General features: G+C 33.8%; 2 protein-coding genes across 3 annotated transcripts; one reads left to right on the top strand and one right to left on the bottom strand.

The window, feature by feature from the left end:
• Positions 1 to 8,578: 8,578 nt before the first annotated feature.
• Positions 8,579 to 10,262, top strand: LOC140806171 (uncharacterized). Its single transcript, XM_073162676.1, has one exon. The coding sequence runs from the start codon at positions 8,788 to 8,790 to the stop codon at positions 9,997 to 9,999; it is 1,212 nt and encodes a 403-aa protein (XP_073018777.1). The 5' UTR covers positions 8,579 to 8,787; the 3' UTR covers positions 10,000 to 10,262.
• Positions 10,263 to 13,182: 2,920 nt separating this feature from the next.
• LOC140806170 (zeaxanthin epoxidase, chloroplastic-like) lies at positions 13,183 to 18,845 on the bottom strand. Of its 2 annotated transcripts, XM_073162675.1 has the most exons (16): positions 18,084 to 18,843; positions 17,013 to 17,175; positions 16,744 to 16,818; positions 16,492 to 16,592; positions 16,273 to 16,388; positions 15,776 to 15,987; positions 15,428 to 15,519; positions 15,211 to 15,325; positions 15,030 to 15,133; positions 14,656 to 14,701; positions 14,495 to 14,559; positions 14,151 to 14,237; positions 13,995 to 14,049; positions 13,837 to 13,925; positions 13,635 to 13,722; positions 13,183 to 13,441 (listed from the first exon to the last, which is right to left on the bottom strand). In XM_073162675.1, exons 1-16 carry the CDS (start codon positions 18,593 to 18,595, stop codon positions 13,358 to 13,360), a joined length of 2,004 nt encoding a protein of 667 aa, XP_073018776.1. In that variant the 5' UTR covers positions 18,596 to 18,843; the 3' UTR covers positions 13,183 to 13,357. The 2 variants fall into 2 exon arrangements, 1 of the variants encoding a protein (XP_073018776.1); XR_012112456.1 differs by lacking the exons at positions 13,183 to 13,441; positions 13,635 to 13,722 and having other exon boundaries at positions 14,151 to 14,317; positions 18,084 to 18,845.
• Positions 18,846 to 20,277: the final 1,432 nt, after the last annotated feature.

Raw genomic sequence — 20,277 nt, 5'->3', positions numbered from 1 at the left:
AAGTTTGTTATTTAGTAATATTATTATTGTACAAACTGAATGTTGAATCTTTTCTTGTTTAAAAGAGGTTAAAACAAATGCATTAGCAAATCTCGAAATTATAATAATAAATTATGACATTTAAATCATGTATTTGGATTGATACACTTGAAAGAATAAACTAATTCAAATCCATAATTCTAAATTCCTTGATTGTTTTTCTAACATTGTTTCAAAATGAAGGAGTCATTTTTCTTCAGCAAAAATTTATGTGAGACGGTCTCACGAGTCTCATTTTGTGAAGTAGTGTCTCTTATTTGGATCATCATGAAAAAATATTACTTTTTATGCTAAGAGTATTACTTTTTATTGTGAATATCGGTAGAGTTGACCCGTATCACATATAATTCGTGATACTGTCTCATAAGAGACCTATTTTTTATCTTCACATTCAACAAAACGACAAAAAAAAATCTATAACAAATAGAAAAAGGTATTACAAACTCACAAGGCCGTCTCTAATAATATGAATGCCTCGTGGGCTACTCTCTTAAGCCCACTTCCAAATTGAGATCCTAGCGTTAGAAATTCGTCACAAACTTTAAAGAATTTGAAATCAATATATTTAAAATCCATAATTTTAAATATATTAATCCAAGCAAAAAATACATGTATCAGATCAAAATGAGGAGGAGAATGGACCAAACCATTTTGAGAATCACAAATGAGTAAAAATCATTTTGGTGTGTGAACTATTGATAAATTAACAACTTGATACATTAACTATTATATATGATTTAATTAGTACATTGGCTAACTAAAATATCAATCTTACCCTTAGTTGAAATTACTTTTAAGTCCAATTATTATTCTTAAATTCAACTATACAAACATTTTATTTTAAAAGTTATTTTATTGATTAAAATTTTCAAAATATATTATATTTATTTAAAATTATATTATAATAAATAAGTATCATTCTATTTGTATAAAAATGGTGTAATTATTATTAACACAAATATATAAATTGAATACTGGAAAAAAATATATTTTCGAAAAATTTATAAGTGTATAATAAAATGATTTTATCTCTATCTATATTATAGTATTATAATTATATATTACTAAATTTAGTAAATTACAACTCAATAAATAAATTATAAATATATTAAAATAAATATCGTTTTATTTATATTGAAACTAAGGTAAAAGTCAAAAGCCACGAAATTTATATATATAAAAAAACTAAATTAAGTGTAGAAACTTTCACCCACACGAGTCACGTAAATCGGGACAATAAGTGAGATTTTGCATGTATCGTATCGGTCATGCTTCTGAGACCACGCGTCTTTTTGTTTTTTTCCGGGAGATTTTGTCTTTTCATGAAGCATAATTTTCATGCTGGAAACTTTTTCGAATCCTAACAAATCAATAGTAGTTTTCAAAAAACCTAAAGCAGTGAGTATTTTTGTTTCGGTGGTCCGGAAAAGTACATTCGAGCTCCGATGACATATATTTATTTTATTATACTTTTACCAATATGATTAAATACTTTTTACATGAAAAAACTTTTAAAGATCTATGGACATAGAGCCTCACGAACCAAACAATTTGAAACCTGGTTTCCTCCCACGGTGTTCTCGTCACCTAAATCAAGATTATAGCTTCTTCTTTTTTTATGTGTGAAGAATGGGGAATACGTACCAAAAGGGTTTTGTTGCCCTAAAAAATATTGTCTGGAAACAAAATCTTAGAGCACCTGAGACTTTCACCTTTATTCCATCTGCACATATCACACGCGTGCATCCCATCACCAAAGAGATTCCCATTATTTCATTTTTTTTAAACACTATTTAATCTGACATTCCCATTTCTTTTCAAGTAAAAAGCTACGTACGTACACCTACGCATCGGTAACAGAACAAATTAATTATGTTTATACTATCAAAGAAAATATATTTATTTATATACGATGCGATCTGAGCGAATTGAGCGAGCAAGATCAGGACAATCTATCGGATCTGATAAGAATTGTGATTAAGGAAAATGAAGAAAGGATATTGCTTCAAATGTAACTTGCAAACAAAGAAATTAACTTGTAAATGGGGCCGGAGGGGTGTCCGACGTGACTACTCCGATTCTTAAGTCAGCAGGTGAATTATGAAGAACAAAAGCTGTATATGTACATGAATGCACAAAAATCAAGAATCTTTCAAATGAAATATACATCTGCTATAATATTTATAGGAAGAAATCTCATGATTACCTTGTTTTTGAGGTAGCCTGGGTATAATGCCTCTCGGGAGCTTGTATGAAAGCTCGGGCCTCTGATAACCTAAGGAGAAAATCGGGGGCATCTACTTGACCGATTTCTGAAAATTCATCCTGCAGATTGACCTAGATTTGGGATATCCATTTAATATCTTGAGTCATCCATGTTTCGGGCTCTTTCCGTAATTTCTCAGGTCATCCATGACCCGAGATCTTGTGAGGTATCAATATATCTTTTTAATTTTTTTTGAAAAAAAAAACAAGAAGAAGAAAGAAGGCTTCTTCCATCATGCGGTTTATATTATCCAAAGCAAAAGCGTGTTTAACACTACATGGTTAGTGCTTAGTAGATATCATCTCCCGTTGTACTTGTGTACCCTACCCATAAAGTCGGGTTCTATATCTCTCACGCCTTTTAATAAAATAATTAAATCCATCATTTACCTTTCCTTCACTTCCTTAAATTAATTAGTTTATTAATCTCTAGTCCATATGTGGACAGAATATGAAATGGAGTGACTAATGAATCCCAAATAAATTATTTAATTATCACCTCTTCAAAGTTTATTGAGCCTATAGAATTTTCTCTTTTGAGTTGAGAGCTTTAATCCGGATATATTTTTTACACTTGAGTCTTGAATCTGAAATTTCTTATCAAATTTGAAATATTAGTGTCAGATAAGCTATAAGTCACTTATTATTAGACCCCATATAATTTATATGTTTTAAAAATTGCTAAATTCTTGAAATTTTAATGAGAAATATTTGTCTTTTAAATTGCTTATAAACAATCATATGCATGCGCAGAGGAAGTCTTTAATTGATTCTCCTTTTATATTTTTTCCCATAAACTTTAATATGATATAATATTATTTATTGCCACTCATTGAATAGGCTTGACTACCTAGCTAATATTGCTCCTAACTAACCTAGCTAGGGGAGGGCAATATATTAATAACCATAAGATTAAGGGACCACAAAATAAAATTTTTAATTGATATGAAATGGATTTAGATATAAAATTGCATTTATAAGTTCACTTGTATTCTTTGAAATGTATGTCAAAGGTAGTATTCTTTGAAATGTATGTCAAGGTAGCATTATATTTACTCTATCTTATAAGATATGATACTGATCTTATTATTATTATCATATGAAAATTGATCTCTTGGGTTGAAATAGTATTAAACAAAGCTCTGGAATTTTGTTTGATATTAGTTTTTTTAAAAAAACATTATAAGCTGTCAAAATAAGATATTTTAAAAAAAATTGGATGGCCCTGTATTTTTTAAGATCTTATTTAAATATTTTTAAATAACCAAATTATCATCGTATGTTTTATAAGAATCTCAATCATACTCTCATCATCTAACATAATATATAAATTAATATAATTATTGTTTCTACTACAAATACTGTCACACGAATAATAATAAATATTATTATTTGTTATTCTAATTATATTATTTAATTATATAAATTAATAGTATTTTTATGTTAATCAAATATAAAACTATATATAATATGCACATGCTAAAAATATTTATGTGTATCAATTTCATCATTTTAACTTTTTTTGATAATTATATCATAACAAAAAGATATTATAATATCAAACATATCTATAATTACAAGTTGAGTACGTCTCTTGTGAGACGGTCTCACGAATTTTTATCTGTGAGACAGATCAATCCTACCGATTTTCACAATAAAAAATAATAATCTTATCATAAAAAGTAATATTTTTTCATTAATGACCCAACCAATTAAGAGATCCGTCTCACAAAATACGATCCATGAGACCGTCTCACACAAAGTTTTGTCTTATAAATTTGAAATAAGTTTAGTTAAACATCCTTCTAAGTGTCTAATGTCGTCTCTATACATGCTGATGTTATCGCATCCATTAATTTGCCCGGTTTAATTTTTCTAGGTTCACTGTAATTTTAGCGTTGAAAATATAATTTGCATGTCGTTTTTTCCTTGGTCCGTATAATGAAATTATGGTTGAAAATATAATTTCCATGTGTGGGCAATGACGAGTCATTTAAAGGTTAAATAATGACCCCAGATATTTATTTGAAATAGTCCCTTCACCTATAATACGTACTAGGGAAAAATTTGTGTGAGACGGTCTCACGGGTCGTATTTGTGAGACGGATCTCTTATTTGGGTCACTCATGAAAAAGTATTACTTTTTATGCTAAGAGTATTACTTTTTATTGTGAATATGGGTAGGGTTGACCCGTCTCACGGATTATGACCCGTGAGACGGTCTCACATAAGATTCACTCTACGTACTAACTATATACATATATATGTGTGTATATATATTCGATATATTTTTATAGGAAATTAATATTCTTCCATAAATGATCCTATAGATATTTTAAAATTTGAATGGAACATTATGTACGTTGGTAAGCGTACAGATCGGTCCATTGATTTTTCTGAAGCCCTGCAAATCTAAATCCCTTGTCCCTCATTTTCTTGATCTATTATTTTTTGTTTATGAGTGACATTTGCTGTGCAATGAAAGTCATAAATTTAATTTAAATAATGATATTACAATGTCTACTTTGGACATTTTTCTTATTAACTAATGATATTCTTAATGTATTTTCTATTTGAGACTTTGGTTGAATTCAAAACAAGTGTCCTCTCAAAAAAGTCTCATATATGAAATACTTGGATTAAAGATTTCATATGGATTTGTTTTTAACTTTACCCAAAAAAATCTCATATAAATGAAGATATTTTTTCATTTTATTAATACATGATCTAACTCATGTATTTTCAATGTGTCCACTACCCTATAATTTGCTTCCTTTTTAGCCTTATTTTGTTTAGTAATGTATTGAACAATAAATAACCGCTGACAATGAAATCAATTAAGCAAAAACTTATGTAAGACAGTCTCACGAGTAGTATTATGTGAGATAAATATTTTATTTGGTTATCCATGAAAATGTATTACTTTTTATGCTAAGAGTATTATTTTTTATTGTGAATATCGGTAGGATTAACCCGTCTCACAGGCAAAGATTCGTGAGACCGTTTCACAAAAGACATTCTGATCAATAATTGAACCCACGATCCAGCCAGACGCGAGTTGATACATTTGTTTCGTTTGTTGGGACAAGCATAATGTAGTACTTAATTATATAATTATATTGTATTAAGTAACTGGTTCCACCACCCTTTTAATTATTATATTTACCATCTCCATTCCAAATTTATAGAATATTTTTTTTTATTTGTTCCAAATATTTTGATTAACAAGTGTTTATATTTAATATTTTTTTTAATATTTTTTTACTAATATACTCCTATCATTAAATACATTAGTTACTTCAACGACTTTGATACCATGAAAACACTAATGAAAGAAATAAAATAAAAAATTTTATTTGTATAATTGATTTTTCAATTATATTTTAAAAAATAGTTGAATGTATGGTGTATTTTTAACTGAAACATTGTTTTCATTGGGAATACGAAATCAAAATTTCGTTTCAAATTAATTTTTGATGAGAAACTGAACACCGTGTACTTACTACAAGGAAATTAGAGATTTTGATTAGAATAATTTAAACGAACTATAGTAAATTCAAAATACGTTGACCTTTGACTATTATATATTATATATATTAATCAAATTATTATTATTATTATTAATATTTTCATGAATTCCCTTGTATCGCTCTCAATAATATTCTACATCTTACATGTGACATCAAAAGTCAAATGACGTGTGCTTCAAATTCAAACTTTAAAAGTTGAAATATATATATATATATATATATATATATATATATATATATATATATATATATATATTAAGTCTAGCTTGGGTTGAATAAGTAATCGCCTCACGATTTAATGAAACAAATTTTCCAGAATGGAATCGTGATTTTATTTAATGGATTGAATAAAACTCAGTAAAAATCATTTACCTTATGCATTTTTTCATCAAAGATAAATAATGCATTTTTATTGTCTATAAAGGTCCTGACATTGCGTAGATCTTTTGTAAGATGGTATCACGAATATTTATCTATGAAACAGGTCAACTCTACCGATATTCACAATAAAAAGTAATATTCTTAGCATAAAAAGTAATAGTTTTTCATGATAACCCAATTAAAATATATATCTCACAAAATACGATCCGTAAGACCATCTCACATAAATATTTGCTCGTTACATTTGGTTTTAAAAAATAAATATTGTAATTTAAAGTTTGAAAAAATTGCAATTTTGTTTTTTTATATTGTCAAACTTCTTTTGTAGTCTTCTATACTATTAATGTTTGCTTCTTTTTTTTCAAGTTTCAATCATTTTTCATCTAACATTGGGACATCGACGTGACTTGACATGACATAGTATTAGTGTATACAAAATTATATTTAAATTTAATAATCGAGATCATCAAAATCACGAAATCTAAACATGCATGATCGAAATTATACATTTTCCATAAAGTTTTACACTTTAATATATACTAATATTATTATTGTAAGCGCATCATGTGAACGTTGGTGCACTTATTTCTTGAAAGCATCACGTGAATATGCCGAAATTACATATTATATAAAAAAAAAAAAGTGAATGAATTCTGGTTCCTATACATGATCGGTGCGAGATTATGGTCTTTCTAAATGTACGAACTTGCTAACATGCATGTGAATACTGCTTTTTTATATGCCTCGAACCTGAATAAGCAAGAAATTCGACATGAAAAAGTAAAGGGTAACCAAATATACCGTAATTAATGCCGGGATCGGTGATAAAAAAAAATTGCAATTTTTTTATATTTTTCCCCAAATTTTATAATAATAAATGTATAACAACCCCCAACCTAATAAATTTTATAATAAATAAACTAAACATACACCACTTATATAACCGGACTTCACACGTGATTATGCATATTTTCGTTTTTGAGGTGGTTATAAATTGTATTGCTTTGAAATAGCATATTGTTATGCTTCGAGCATGGGTCCGCATCTGCGTGACTGCATAATGGACCTCTATCACAGCTACTTCGTATTCGTCGTCGCTTTACGAAAATGATTAACTAAAGTTACTATAGAAGTCCATTGTAAGCTTAAATCTTTCATTTTTAATATATGGGACAAAGGTATCACAATCACATCTCCTTCAGGACGCGACCAGGACTCGTCGCGTCCTGACCCCTCGATCTACTAGCGCCGAGAATTTAGAGGTGGCTCCCGTCATGTAGCACTTTGCCCCGCATGTTCAAGAGATGGCTCTCATGCACGTAGCATTTTGCCCCACTTAGCATTTATTTCCCGCTGTTCTCTGCCGATGACAGGCTATTATACCATTATTTCACGCCTTCGAGCCCGGGCATGCGTGACTGCACAATGGGCCTCTATCGCAATTATTTCGTATTCGTCCTAGCTTTACGAAAATGATTAACTCAAGTTGTTATAAAAGTCTATTGTAAGCAATTATAAACTCATTTTAAATCTTTTATTTTTAAGATATGAGACACATATATCACATATATAATCAAACTTTAATATGTAAAAAAATTATGTGATCGCATCATTTTATATAATGACAATGGAAAGTATTCGATGCAATTTTGATATTCATATATATATATATATATATATATATATATATATATATATATATATATATATATATATATATATATATATATATATATATGTATGTATATATATATATATATATATGTATGTATGTATGTATATATATATGTATGTATATATATATATATATATATGTATGTATGTATGTATATATATATGTATGTATGTATGTATGTATGTATGCTATTAATGAAACAAAGGGTATCGTGAGTCGCTATATACTTTGGACAAAATTGGGAGAGAATAAATATTTACGTATTATAGTCAAGAAGCTCCGCATCAATGTATCAATTTCATATCAAAATTCACTCACTCTTCTAATTAGATGCCAAACATTCCCTAAACGTTACTTGTGATAAATGATGAGAACATATGCTATTATATGAATATTCTATATGTCATAAAAATCGAAAATAAATTTTGGAAAAAAATCTTTGAATTTATTAAATTTCCTCTCATCAGAATGCACATGGCATTCACGTTTTTTTAAAAAATTTATCATGATTATTTTGTCAACTATATAGGATAAATATGGAAAAATAATCATGGAAATTATAGGCCATAATTTCTAAAATGTGATATTTGATTACATAACTCTCTCGGTGATTTATTTATTATCATGATTTGGGTTTAATAAAAAAATGGGTTCTAAAATGGAGAATTATAAAAATAGTGAAAGCGGGTCCCTCTCCACTGGCTGCGTTATAAATCCGTCTCTTTTTCTTGGTTTGCCCACACTTCACTGTAAACTTCACTCAATTTTCCACCTTTCCCACTTTCGCAAAGAAACCCAATCTTCGATCCTCCGGCAAAGTTTAAGATCAAGAACCGAAAGCAAGAAAAAGCTGTATTCTTTCCTCTTTCCTCATTGTTAAAGATCGATCTCCCAAGAATGGTCGATGTGGACAGGAGGATGGCAGGAATGAACGCTTCCCACGTGGCCGGACTCCGCCGTTTATCCGCACGCGCCGCCTCTTCCGCCCCTTCCACGCCGCGCAACAGTCTCATATCTTTCTCGTCGTTGGCAGAGAAAGTGATCGGCCATTTGAAAAGCTCGGGTGTTAGAGTCCAAGCTGGTCTATCCGAGACGGAGTTCGCGTTGGCCGAAGCTGAGTTCGGGTTCGCATTTCCGCCGGACCTGAAAGCGGTTCTGTCGATGGGTTTGCCGGTGGGAACCGGGTTTCCCGACTGGCGGTCTTCTGGGTCGTCCAGGCTTCACCTCCGGGCCTCCATTGAACTTCCCGTTGCTTCAATTTCTTTCCACATAGCTCGGAATGTCCTCTGGTCGAAGTCGTGGGGCCCGCGCCCGTCGAACCCGGAGAAGGCCTTGAAGATAGCACGGAACGCTCTCAAACGTGCGCCGCTGCTGATTCCCGTCTTCAACCGTTGTTACATCCCTTGCAACCCTTGTTTGGCAGGAAACCCTATTTTCTACGTAGATGAGAACATAATCTTCTGTTGCGGCTTTGATTTGTCAGACTTTTTCGATCGCGAATCCTCTCTTTTCAAACCTAGCCCGGAGTCGAGTATTCTATCATCGCAGCGCGAGTTGAATTCAGCTGGATCATCGAGCAACCTCTCAAGGAGAAGTCTTGACGCGATCTCCGGCGGTCGAACCCCGCGGTGGGTGGAGTTCTGGAGCGACGCCGCCGTGGATCGCCGGCAGAGAAACTCAAACTCATCCTCCTCGTGTTCGTCGTCACCCGACAGGTACTGCGACATACCAAGATCCGAAATGCCAAAATGGGTCGACGAATACGTGACCCAAATCGGGTCGGTTCTGAAACAAGGCGGTTGGACGGAATCCGACGTCTCGGAGATCGTCCACGTGTCTGCGTCCGGGTTTTTCGAAGGCGAGATGGTTATGGTGGATAACGACGCGGTGCTGGATGCTTTGCTGCTGAAAGCGGACCGGTTATCGGACACTCTCCTCAAATCCGGGTGGAGCTCCGAAGAGGTTTCGGATGCTTTGGGTTTCGATTTCCGACGGGAGAAAGAGAAGAAACCTGTAAAGATGCTGTCTCCTGAGCTGGTCGAGAGGATCGGGAAACTGGCTGTGGCGGTAAACCGGGCGTCGTCGTCCTCAGCCGGTTCATCGTCGTAGTTGAACAGGCGATCATCGAGATTCTTGCCGGTTTCAGTTCACGGTTTTTTGGGATGCCTCGTGTTTCCAGCTACGTGTCTCGTTTAGCTACAAAGATATTTCTTAGGAAGTTGAAAAAGGGTGAATAAAATAAGACACAGAAATTATGAATATTTTGGGGGTAAAAAGAGAAGAAAATGATTGCTATACATGTAAAATTAAAAGGTATAATACCGTTACTATGAATTTCTCTTCAATTTTATTTAAATGTTTGTTTTTCTTTACATTTTGATTTTTTGAATTTTAATTGTGTAACATAGTTCAAGATGCCTCTCGAGACTTTACCATAATTAGTTCAAATTCACCGAAGATATAATCTCCTATCCCATAGATAGAGTACTAAAACTCGACTTGATTTGCTTGACTAGCCGGACAAGATCGAGTTATTCATTCGCGAAAGCCAAACATATAAAACCATTTCTACATGAGCTTTTATATATTCATTTGTGATGTACCATTGCATTTTATATAACATCATACTCATATTGCTCCATTTTGAAGTGCAGCAAATAATTTTCTTTTCCAGTTCACAATTTTGCTTTGGAAATAAAAATCCAAAAATTAATTTAAAATGTTACGAGGTGACAGATATCAAACCAAGAGGCGCACGTGTGCTCAACAAGACGTAGAGTGGGACCCATATCTTTTAGGAGATAGACAGATATATATATATATATATTTATATATAATATATAAAATATTATATAGTAATAATGATAGTTTTAAAATGGAGACTTAGACTCGTGGCCACACCATATCAAGGGCCCAAAATTCACTTCATGGGGAAAGAGGAAAATAAAAAATAAAACAAAATGGGCCAGAATTTTTTCTGGCCCTTGGATCTACCCCTGCAGGCAGTGTCTGTAGGGGTAAGGTCGAATTCTCCCGTGAGGGGTACTACTTTACTTTCGAGGTAAGCGACCCCTACGGCGTCGTTTCCTTCTCCAAGTGTCAAATAAATAGTTGGCATTTTCCACTTTGTGGGGACACTGTTTAGTTTAGGACAAATACAATTCTGTGCAATGTGATTATTATTACATCCCCATAAAAATAAAAGCATACATTTTTAAATTGTGTTGAATCCCATTTTTTTTTTCCAAGATAAGTAAAATACTCAACTTAGTCTGATTTGGTTCGATCAGTTCGATTTTGTATATCATCTCTACAAAACTTTTAGACACCTTTTGATACAAAGTTTGTTATCTATATATTTTTTTCTCGGATGAAAATGAGTATCGTAAAAATAAGAGGGATAAAAAGGAAATAAAAAAACTTAAAAGGACTTGAAAGACAGACGCCACTATTTGTCATATTGGTGATCCATATTTGTAGTGGGAAACTTGACAGCTAATTCTTGATGTTTTAACCTTTAGCGATACACAAAAACGAGGTGGGTGCTGTTGCTTCTCCCTAACTTCAGCTTTTGTTGTCTTATTATGTTGAAAAATTATGTGATCCATGTTAATTTCTGAATAAAGATTTATTAGTTTACATGATAATTCAGTTTAATAAAAAGTTTAGTTGAAAGTTCGGAAGTGGTATCAACCATTTTTACAAGCCACAAAGAATGAGATCAATTAGTATAACATAATGTTCAAGATGTGACCATTTTGGTTTTGTCAAGACCACCTTGACAAGCATACAAGAAACAACATAAGAAATTTGTTAATTGTTTCACATCGGTTGGATAAATAATTTAGGAATTGTATATATTGGCTTGAACAATCCTCCCCCTTGAGCTAGCTTTTGGAGTTGAGTTAGGTCCAAGTTCCAATCTTAACATGGTATCAGAGTCCGGGTTTCACTGTTATGTGTTGGACTGCCTATAATTAGGCCGCCCGTTCTGCCCATAATTGGGTCATTTGTAAACTCCACGCTCCAGATGTTCATTCATGGGCGTGAGAGGGGTGTGTTAATTGTCCCACATCGGTTGGATAAATAACTTGGGAATTGTATATATTGACTTGGACAATCCTCCCCCTTGAGCTACTTTTTGGGGTTGAGTTAGGTCCAAGTTCCAATCTTAACATAATTCAAGATCAAAACGAATTTAAAAAACTTACTAAAGTTTTGAAGTAGACGTAGCTGGAATTCCAAATGAAGATGATGATATTTTTTCGCATAAATAGAAATCGATCTTTCGCTCTAAGATCTTTCTCACATATACATATATTTGTATGCATTATGTAGTTTTTAGAATGCTGAGTATCATTGCCACAATATTCATCGAGTTACATTGTGATTTGAAGTGTCCATATTCTTACAAGTTAGATTGTAATTCACTCATTTGTGTGCACCAAAACAAAGCACAAGTTGCATGACAATAGGGTATGGGAGATGCCCCTCTGCCGCCCGAGATGGTGTCGATCGCATCACTTGTCCGCCGCGGAGGTGGCGCATTTATGTAGGCGAGACGAGATTGTATGTATATGGCAAGACAATGAAACATCTCCACATTTATGATAAGTTAAACTGATATGTGGTTCATGCAATGTATTTATAGGGGGGAGGGGCCACTCTTCATATCTCATTTGCTCTGGAAAATAGGATGGTGACTACACCTGCACATTAATTTAAGTGTAAACTTATTGCAAACTGTTTCTGCATTATTAATCCAATCCACCAAAGTTCGTTGTCCTTTTTCTTTACATTTGGTCATATTGGTGGACGATTTTAATCATGTTGGTTGCCTCTTTTTTTTTCTTTTTAAATCATTCTCAATAAAATCTATGGTATTGAATTTTGTCATGTTAATAAATTTAATTTAAGGTTATTAAATAGTTTAAGTAACAAATAAAATAATTTAAAAACAAATACATTCATCAATATGTTATAAAAACTCGTACTCACTTACCCTTTTGACAAGGGATTTTATGCTTGATTTTTAAAAACATCATATTTAAAAGGTTATTAATTATACATTTTGTGTTTTTTTTTAGTTATTTACCGGAAATGTTGATGCAATCGGCCCTTCTTTTTATTTGGTAATTTATTCAACGAAACATGAAGATTATTGAAACACGCAAGACTTTTTCTTTCACCTGAAGTTTAAAGTTCCATCTGGTTTTCAAGAAGGTAGAAGGAGAAGTGAAAGCTGAGATCCACAGATCTACTCCATAATTTATCTTTTTTTAGAAAAAAATATAACAATTAAAGCCATTTCCATGTATAAATCAGAGTGTATATATATTCCAATTACATGTCACAACTCTTGTCCTAAACAAAATGCAGTAGTATGACACGGTTCAGTTGCCACCAATCCAAATTCTTTACAAGTTTCCCTATAATTCAATCTCCTCCTGTGGTCTCAGTTTCAATCCTATATAGCTTGCAGAACTTCAGTTTCATCTGTTTTCTTTGCGATATTTGGTGGACGCTTTAAAACCTTTACGCGAAACACCGCCTGAAATTGCTTCCATACAACACATCAATGAGAAGATAATGTACAAAGATCCAGTTAAAGCTTAAAGGATAATGTGAGATTAAACAAGACGCCGGCCCCAGAAAGAGGAATGTGTATTGTGCTCTTTCTACGTTTTTTGCAACAAAATAAGGGATGAGAATTGAGGAAATAGGTAATGTAATAAAACTCTGACCTTCTTATCAGATCCAAATTCAATCACATCCCTAGGACGAAAACGAGTAGGGACATTGGGTGACACACGATATCGCCTGTCCTCATTGCTGTAAAATTTCCTTCACTTAGTATGCAGATTCTATGATTGTTGTCAAGTGATGTCACAGAGTATATGTATAGAAGTGGAAAAAGAAGAATGAAGTAAACTTTCCAAGACGTACTCAGATATCCAGGTGCCATATTCACTCCTTAAGTCCGTTACGAAGAAAGCTCCATCTTTGTAGCTTATTCGAGCATGTGTTTTGGAAACCTAAGGTATAGTAAACAATTCCGCGTGATAATCAAATTGAAGAAAAAAATGAAACTTCAGTGAACTTGCCTGCGGTGAAGATATACATATTGATACTCCAGGAAAATTTGGGTGGTGTACATTCCTATGATTGGAAAGGATACGCTATAAGTATCACAGTATAGTATAAACATGTGAGCAAGTGGATCACACGGTTTCATTTAAGCTGTAGACGGAAAGGCATACCCAATAACATATGGATTCTTCTCGTCTCGGCTTAGAAAGATGGTATCAGTCACAGCGGTTGCATCACCAATGGAAAATAGAAACCAACTATACACGACAGGGCGTGGTTGATCAAATTGATAAATGAGTAACACCTCATCTCACATTGAACTGTTCGGGTAATGGGTCTATAAAGAAAGAAAGATGTATAAAACGAATTTTTCTAGTATTTGGATGGACGTTAGATAATTGCTAGCAGAATCCATTCTGCACTATCTTGCTTGCATAGACCCTAACCCAAGAGTCCGAGGTGTGACAAAATGACAAAAGCACTCTTCATAAATTTAAGGTTATGGTATACTCACTCTGCATCCAGAGCTCGCTCTAGAGCATCATCATCAGTAAACCACCTTCGTAACTGGTCACTAGCCTTCACGTATAAGAGATGCAACACATTGGTCACCTGGTCATCATACCATAATCCTAGAACACAAACTGCAATATTATTCTAAGTTTATTGGCTTACTTTATCAGAAAGTCTGCACTGCATTGTTCTTCCTTCAAGTTTTGAACTACAAGCCATTCGATTCATTCACTATATTAAACATTCTCTCAAAATCACGAAAAAAATCAATTTAAACTGTGTGTTGGCGTGTACACATGCATATACACACATACACATGTTTTTCTTATCATACTTGATGGAAATAAAGGTTATAGAGCTTGGACTTCATATTTTTCTACATCAAAATGATTCCAATCAAGTTCGTATGACACACCCTCGGTTCCAATACATGTCACAAAAAATGAAAATCTTGTACCATGCCCTTATTTTATTCATCCGTGGAAACCACAAATCACACCCAATATGTTCACAAAAGAAGGGAAAAAATATCTCACCCATTACCACCAAGAACCCAACTCAACATTAAAGGCATAGCAATGTCGACAAAAAATCTCCCACCAACTCTTCCAGGATGCGGTATTCTAAATTTTGTCAGGAACTACAAAACAAAATACCGACTTCATCAACTTACAAAAATTTCTGAATCTTTTCATGTTTTAAAAGTCACGTTCTTACCGACAAAGGCCCGAGTCCAACACCAAGGTATGCTTTGTAAGTTGATGCCATAATTGCAGCCATCCTTGCTAGTCCATGAATGACTGCAACTCTTATTTTTCGAGCATTCTCATATCTGAAGAAAGCAAACAAATGCTTTAAAATTTTGGTGGGTAATCTTTGCGAAACTTTTACCAGGATTTTGGAGACAGCAGTAGGGGAAACAAATTAATTACACCTTTTTAAAGCAGAGGCTATATCCACTGGTCTCCTGGACTCAATACTTTCTTTCCATGCTTTATCAAGCTCCACTGATAGTTGATATCCATCCTGAAACCGTAATATTATTTAGATATTATTGCCTTTTAGTTCAAAATCAGAAACAGATTTGTACAGGAAATAAATTCAATATCCGTAAAAATTACAGTTCTATAATGCATATTCTTAGTGGTTCAGTCTTAAAAATGCATATTCTTAGTGGTTCAGTCTTAATTATTTAAACAGTTCTATAAGCAAATTAAAGGCAGTATGTAACTGAAAATGGAAGTGAAGTTCAGAAAAAGAACAGCTCAAAGTATACCCATACCTCAATGGCCATGCATCCCCCTTGACCCAAGTTTGGTTGCATAGCATGGACAGAATCACCAAGCAACGTAACACGACCCTTTCCCCACGTGAAGGCTGGGGCCCGGTCATATATATCACGACGGAGAATAGCATCTTCATCCGTGGTAAGTAAAAGATCTATTACATTATCACACCAACCTCCAAACAATTTAAGTAGCCTCTCCTTTTTACCTAAAACATCAATAGAATCATCACTTTTAAGGAAGAAACTTAATCCTAGGTGTACACCTTAAAATAATGTAAATTTATCATGGCATCAATAAGCATCCTTATTTCAACGTACTATTTATGCCAGAAAATCAGAGCTCGAATATAGATAAAATTAACAGTTTACGACTGGATAAGCTCGGTGACCTATATACTAGAAGGTTTTTTCAAGTGAACATTGCCTTGCCAGAGTCACATGAAGAGAAACAAATCTTGAATCAATAAGGGGTAAAGCTGGAGGTTGGTTACCTCCTGAAACATCCACACCACCAGGCGGTTCATTATGAAATGCATACCATTGCATCTTTCCTCCCCCAACATCTGAAGAAACAAAGTACTGTTTGTGTCCCAGGAACACTCGGTATCTGTAAGAGAATTGCAAATACATATCTCCTCCGTAAATGTCCTCTACTCAATATTATAGACAAGGAATGTTTTACACACTGGAACGAGAATAAACAAACATACCCCACCGTCTCTATGTCAGCAGGAACAAAATCTGCAATTCCGGTGTAACAAGTGTAGCCTGAGTATATAGCTTCACTTGGGCCAAACAAAGTTTTCCTCACCTATGTCAGCATTAATAGTGTTACCAGAATCACAAGCAGAAGAACTCAGAGCAAAATCTCACAATTCATTTTCGTTATTCTTTGTGTTTTTACTGTACTTTCAGTTTTTTTTTTGAGCAAAATCGTATTACATATATAAAGTAAAAAATACCTTCGACCATATTCCATCGGCACCAACAAGAAGATCACCCTCATAACACTGCCCACTTTCAAGCTTCACTGTAACCTGAATTTGTATAAAGCATCAGTCACACTAAAGCCGACACATAATCAACATTAATTTTTTGGAGGGTACCCGTAGGGCCTTGGAGCACTTGTAGATTTAGAAAATACGCTAATGACCATGGATTTTCATTTTGGGTTTGCATCGGGATCTAGCAAGCTACTAAAACAGTGAAGAAAAGTGTAACTTTAGACAACCTTCTCACCGTCATCTTCGAAGTCCACTACATTGCTTTCATTAATAATAATATCTGAGCCAACTGCACGAGCAAGAATTTGTTGCAAAGTCATGCGGCTAATGACTCTGGTGACAGGAAGTCCACGCTCTGCTGCAGGAGTGAATGTGTCGAACTTGACATACCTGACGATAAACCGTATATCTTTTAACGTGAGTGAATCACATAAAATGGGAAAACAGAAGTTGCATCTTCCTTTTGCGAACCAGGATACTACAATGAAAATAACCGCTGCCCCCACCCCCTCTCTTCCATATAGTATATATATAATTAAGCAAACTAAACCGATTCCTCGAGTAAGAATTGTTCATCATTTACAGATTAACCATGAAACAAGAGAAACACTAGATAGCATAATCAAGAAAATAAAACTGGTGATAGTGTAAGGCAACAAACACTTATTCGTGCTATATGTTTGGAAGGACAAGATAGTGATAACAATAGTACAAAGCCCACAACATTAAAGGGAGGGCACTTTAGAATTTATAACTGCAAAAATCATTTCAGTCTTTCTGCCACCATCCAAACATACAATAACACACCACTTAATGAGGAACATCAGGACAGAGATTGGACAAGCATGATATACTAAGGCATGCAAAGGCAACACTTTGACCAGAAACAGGGCGAGGTTGGAAGCCCTCAAAACGAAAAAAAAAAGGGAAAACTTTTCCAGGATTTAAAGTTTATCATCTACGCCTCCTAACCACAATTTCCAGTCCTCAGCGTAAGAAAGTACCTTATAGATCTAATGGATTCAACGTATCCATGAAAACATGAAAAGGCAAGCACAAAATGTTTGGACGGAATTGTTTCAGAGAACAACCAAGATAAATATACATAAATGAACATTAAAGAGAAATTTTAAAAGTACACTAAATATTTGCATTCATTTTCGGAGCTGCTTCTACCCTTTGTTCGTTAATTCAATGCCAGGCCCCACCAAACACCCCTTTTAAACCGACACTGACGCACAAATTTGGCAGATATTTTTCTAAACAACAACTCAACACCGCTAAATCAAGAAACTTACCAATTACCAGAGATTCCATCCACCAAACCGTTAATTCGATCACCGGTGATGCAACCAGCGCTCATGATTTCTTCGGCAACATCCATATCAATAGCCTCCAGAGCAGCCAATGCATTGCTCTGTATCTGAATTGGACCTCTATACTGCCCCTCCCCTCTGATAGCACTCAAATCCCTTTCAAACACCACCACGTCAAACCCCTGCTTTTTAGCCGCCAAAGCCAAAACCAGCCCACCAATCCCGCCGCCAGCCACCAGAATCCTCAGCTTCTTCGCTATCTGTTCCGAAACTCCACCGCTAGATGCCTCAGACTTCGGGACTTCAGCTACAGCACCCTTCACTTTTGCTAGTTTCTTGTTGCGCCCATTTTCTTGGCTGCCGAAGTAGGATATCTGGCCCGGAAAAGCGCAGATTTCTGCTGGGAAACCTTTGAAAACCAGAGATGGAAAATGGGTTCTTGAAATCAGAGCTGTAGATTGGTTGATTGAATGATACAGTACAGATGAAGCCATCTTTCTAGAACTAAGCGGACAAATCCAAAACAATTCAGTGCATCAGTATCAAAGCACCAATCTTTCTTGGTAAAACACTGAAATTTCAAGAATTGAAGGAAGAATCAGAGCAGCTACAACTGGTGTGATATCTGCTATAGCGCTATCTTCTATCCATGAAATTTGATTAGTTCGAATAGAAATTTTGAAGATATAGAGTGAGAGTGACGGGGACGGTTTGGGTGGCGGGGATGTAAGAAAATGGAGCCAATCCAAATCATTAAAGGAGAGTAAGAGCAACTCCAACGCTGCGCCAAAACACCGCAATAGCGCTGCAGTGGTCATTTTTTTTTTTAATTTTTTTTAATATGTATTTATTATAAATATTTTATTAAAAATTGTAAATATTATAAAATGATAGTATAATATTTATTTTACTAATTATATATTTAATCCTAAAAATTTTAAAAATATAATTGTTGCTTTTTTAAATATTTAATTATTTATATTAATTATTAATATTTAAAAACTAATTTGATTTAAATATATAATTGTTGATTATAAAAATATTTCTAGTTTTTATTGTATTTTTGACATTTTTAACTTTCGTAAATATATAATTGATAAAATATCATAAAAGCAAAATTTTGAAATTAAAATTACAATATCCAATTGAAATGCAAATACAAAGATAATACATATTTGAAATACAAATTCGAAAATAATACATAATTGAAAATTAAAAAGATAACAATGCGAATAAAAACATAAAAATGAATGGTCCACGCGGCCACGCCATGTTGCCTGCATGTTCACGTGTCCATGCCTGGCTGGAAGAATGACTGGTATGACTACCAAAAATCCAAATTTAATCTTATCTTCCTATCATTTTTTAAAAACTTTTCAAAATAAAATTTTTCTGTTTTCACTTTTCAGATCTCACTCGTTACCGACCTAAAATCAACTCTCGTATATTCAGAATCTTGTGAACTGTGTACAAAGGTCGGATTATGTTCTTGTCCGACTTACAAGCAATAACTTTGACACATTAATCAATTTATGCTATAAATATTATGCGAACCACACATGCTCACAAGTTTGGATTTGACCTTTAAATCGACGCAAACTCCAGCTCGATATGATTTATTTTTTATGCATCCATTTGATTTTTTTTTTTTTAGAAAAATAGAGCATTTGGTTCGATTTGGATTCAATACCTATCCAAATATGCCATATCAATAATAAATTTATTTAAATAAAAAAAACTAGTCATTAATTATCTAAATCTCCTCGTATTCATAGTGCAATACGACGACAATCCCACTAAACTTGCTCACAAAAATGGGTCGATTTTATCTAAAATTGGCCGTCGAACCATTAAAATAGTGCCACGTACGCCTCAAGCGACATGTAACATGAGAGCAACATTAAAATTAAGAAGAAGACAAGAATACGCAACTTGTGCTTATCAACTTGCTCCTATAGTAATCAAAACTTGTCTCAAAAAATTACATATATCATATGATGTTACGAATTTTTATGCTTGAAACCAATGTTCTCCAAATCAGACCGGACCGGCCGGTCGGATCGGTTCAACCGCGAACCGGCCCTCAGACCGTCCAAAGATAAGTAAAAACCCGGAAAACAGGTTTAACCGGAAAAAACCGGTTAAACCGGAAAAACCGGAACAAACCGGTTAAAAC

Source organism: Primulina eburnea, chromosome 11 (genome assembly GCF_022965805.1).
Source record: "Primulina eburnea isolate SZY01 chromosome 11, ASM2296580v1, whole genome shotgun sequence".
Classification (NCBI taxonomy): domain Eukaryota; kingdom Viridiplantae; phylum Streptophyta; class Magnoliopsida; order Lamiales; family Gesneriaceae; genus Primulina; species Primulina eburnea.
The sequence above is the reverse complement of the archived record's forward strand: the minus strand, read 5'-3'. Positions and strand labels throughout refer to the sequence as shown.

Coding starts and splice junctions, on each gene's coding strand:
- LOC140806171 (XM_073162676.1), top strand. CDS start 8,788: ATGGTCGATGTGGACAGGAGGATGGCAGGAATGAACGCTTCCCACGTG.
- LOC140806170 (XM_073162675.1), bottom strand. CDS start 18,595: ATGGCTTCATCTGTACTGTATCATTCAATCAACCAATCTACAGCTCTG. Junction 15,134..15,210: donor TTGGACTCGGGCCTTTGTCG/GTAAGAACGTGA, acceptor TTTGTTTTGTAG/TTCCTGACAAAATTTAGAAT. Junction 14,238..14,494: donor GAGCGAGCTCTGGATGCAGA/GTGAGTATACCA, acceptor TGTCGTGTATAG/TTGGTTTCTATTTTCCATTG.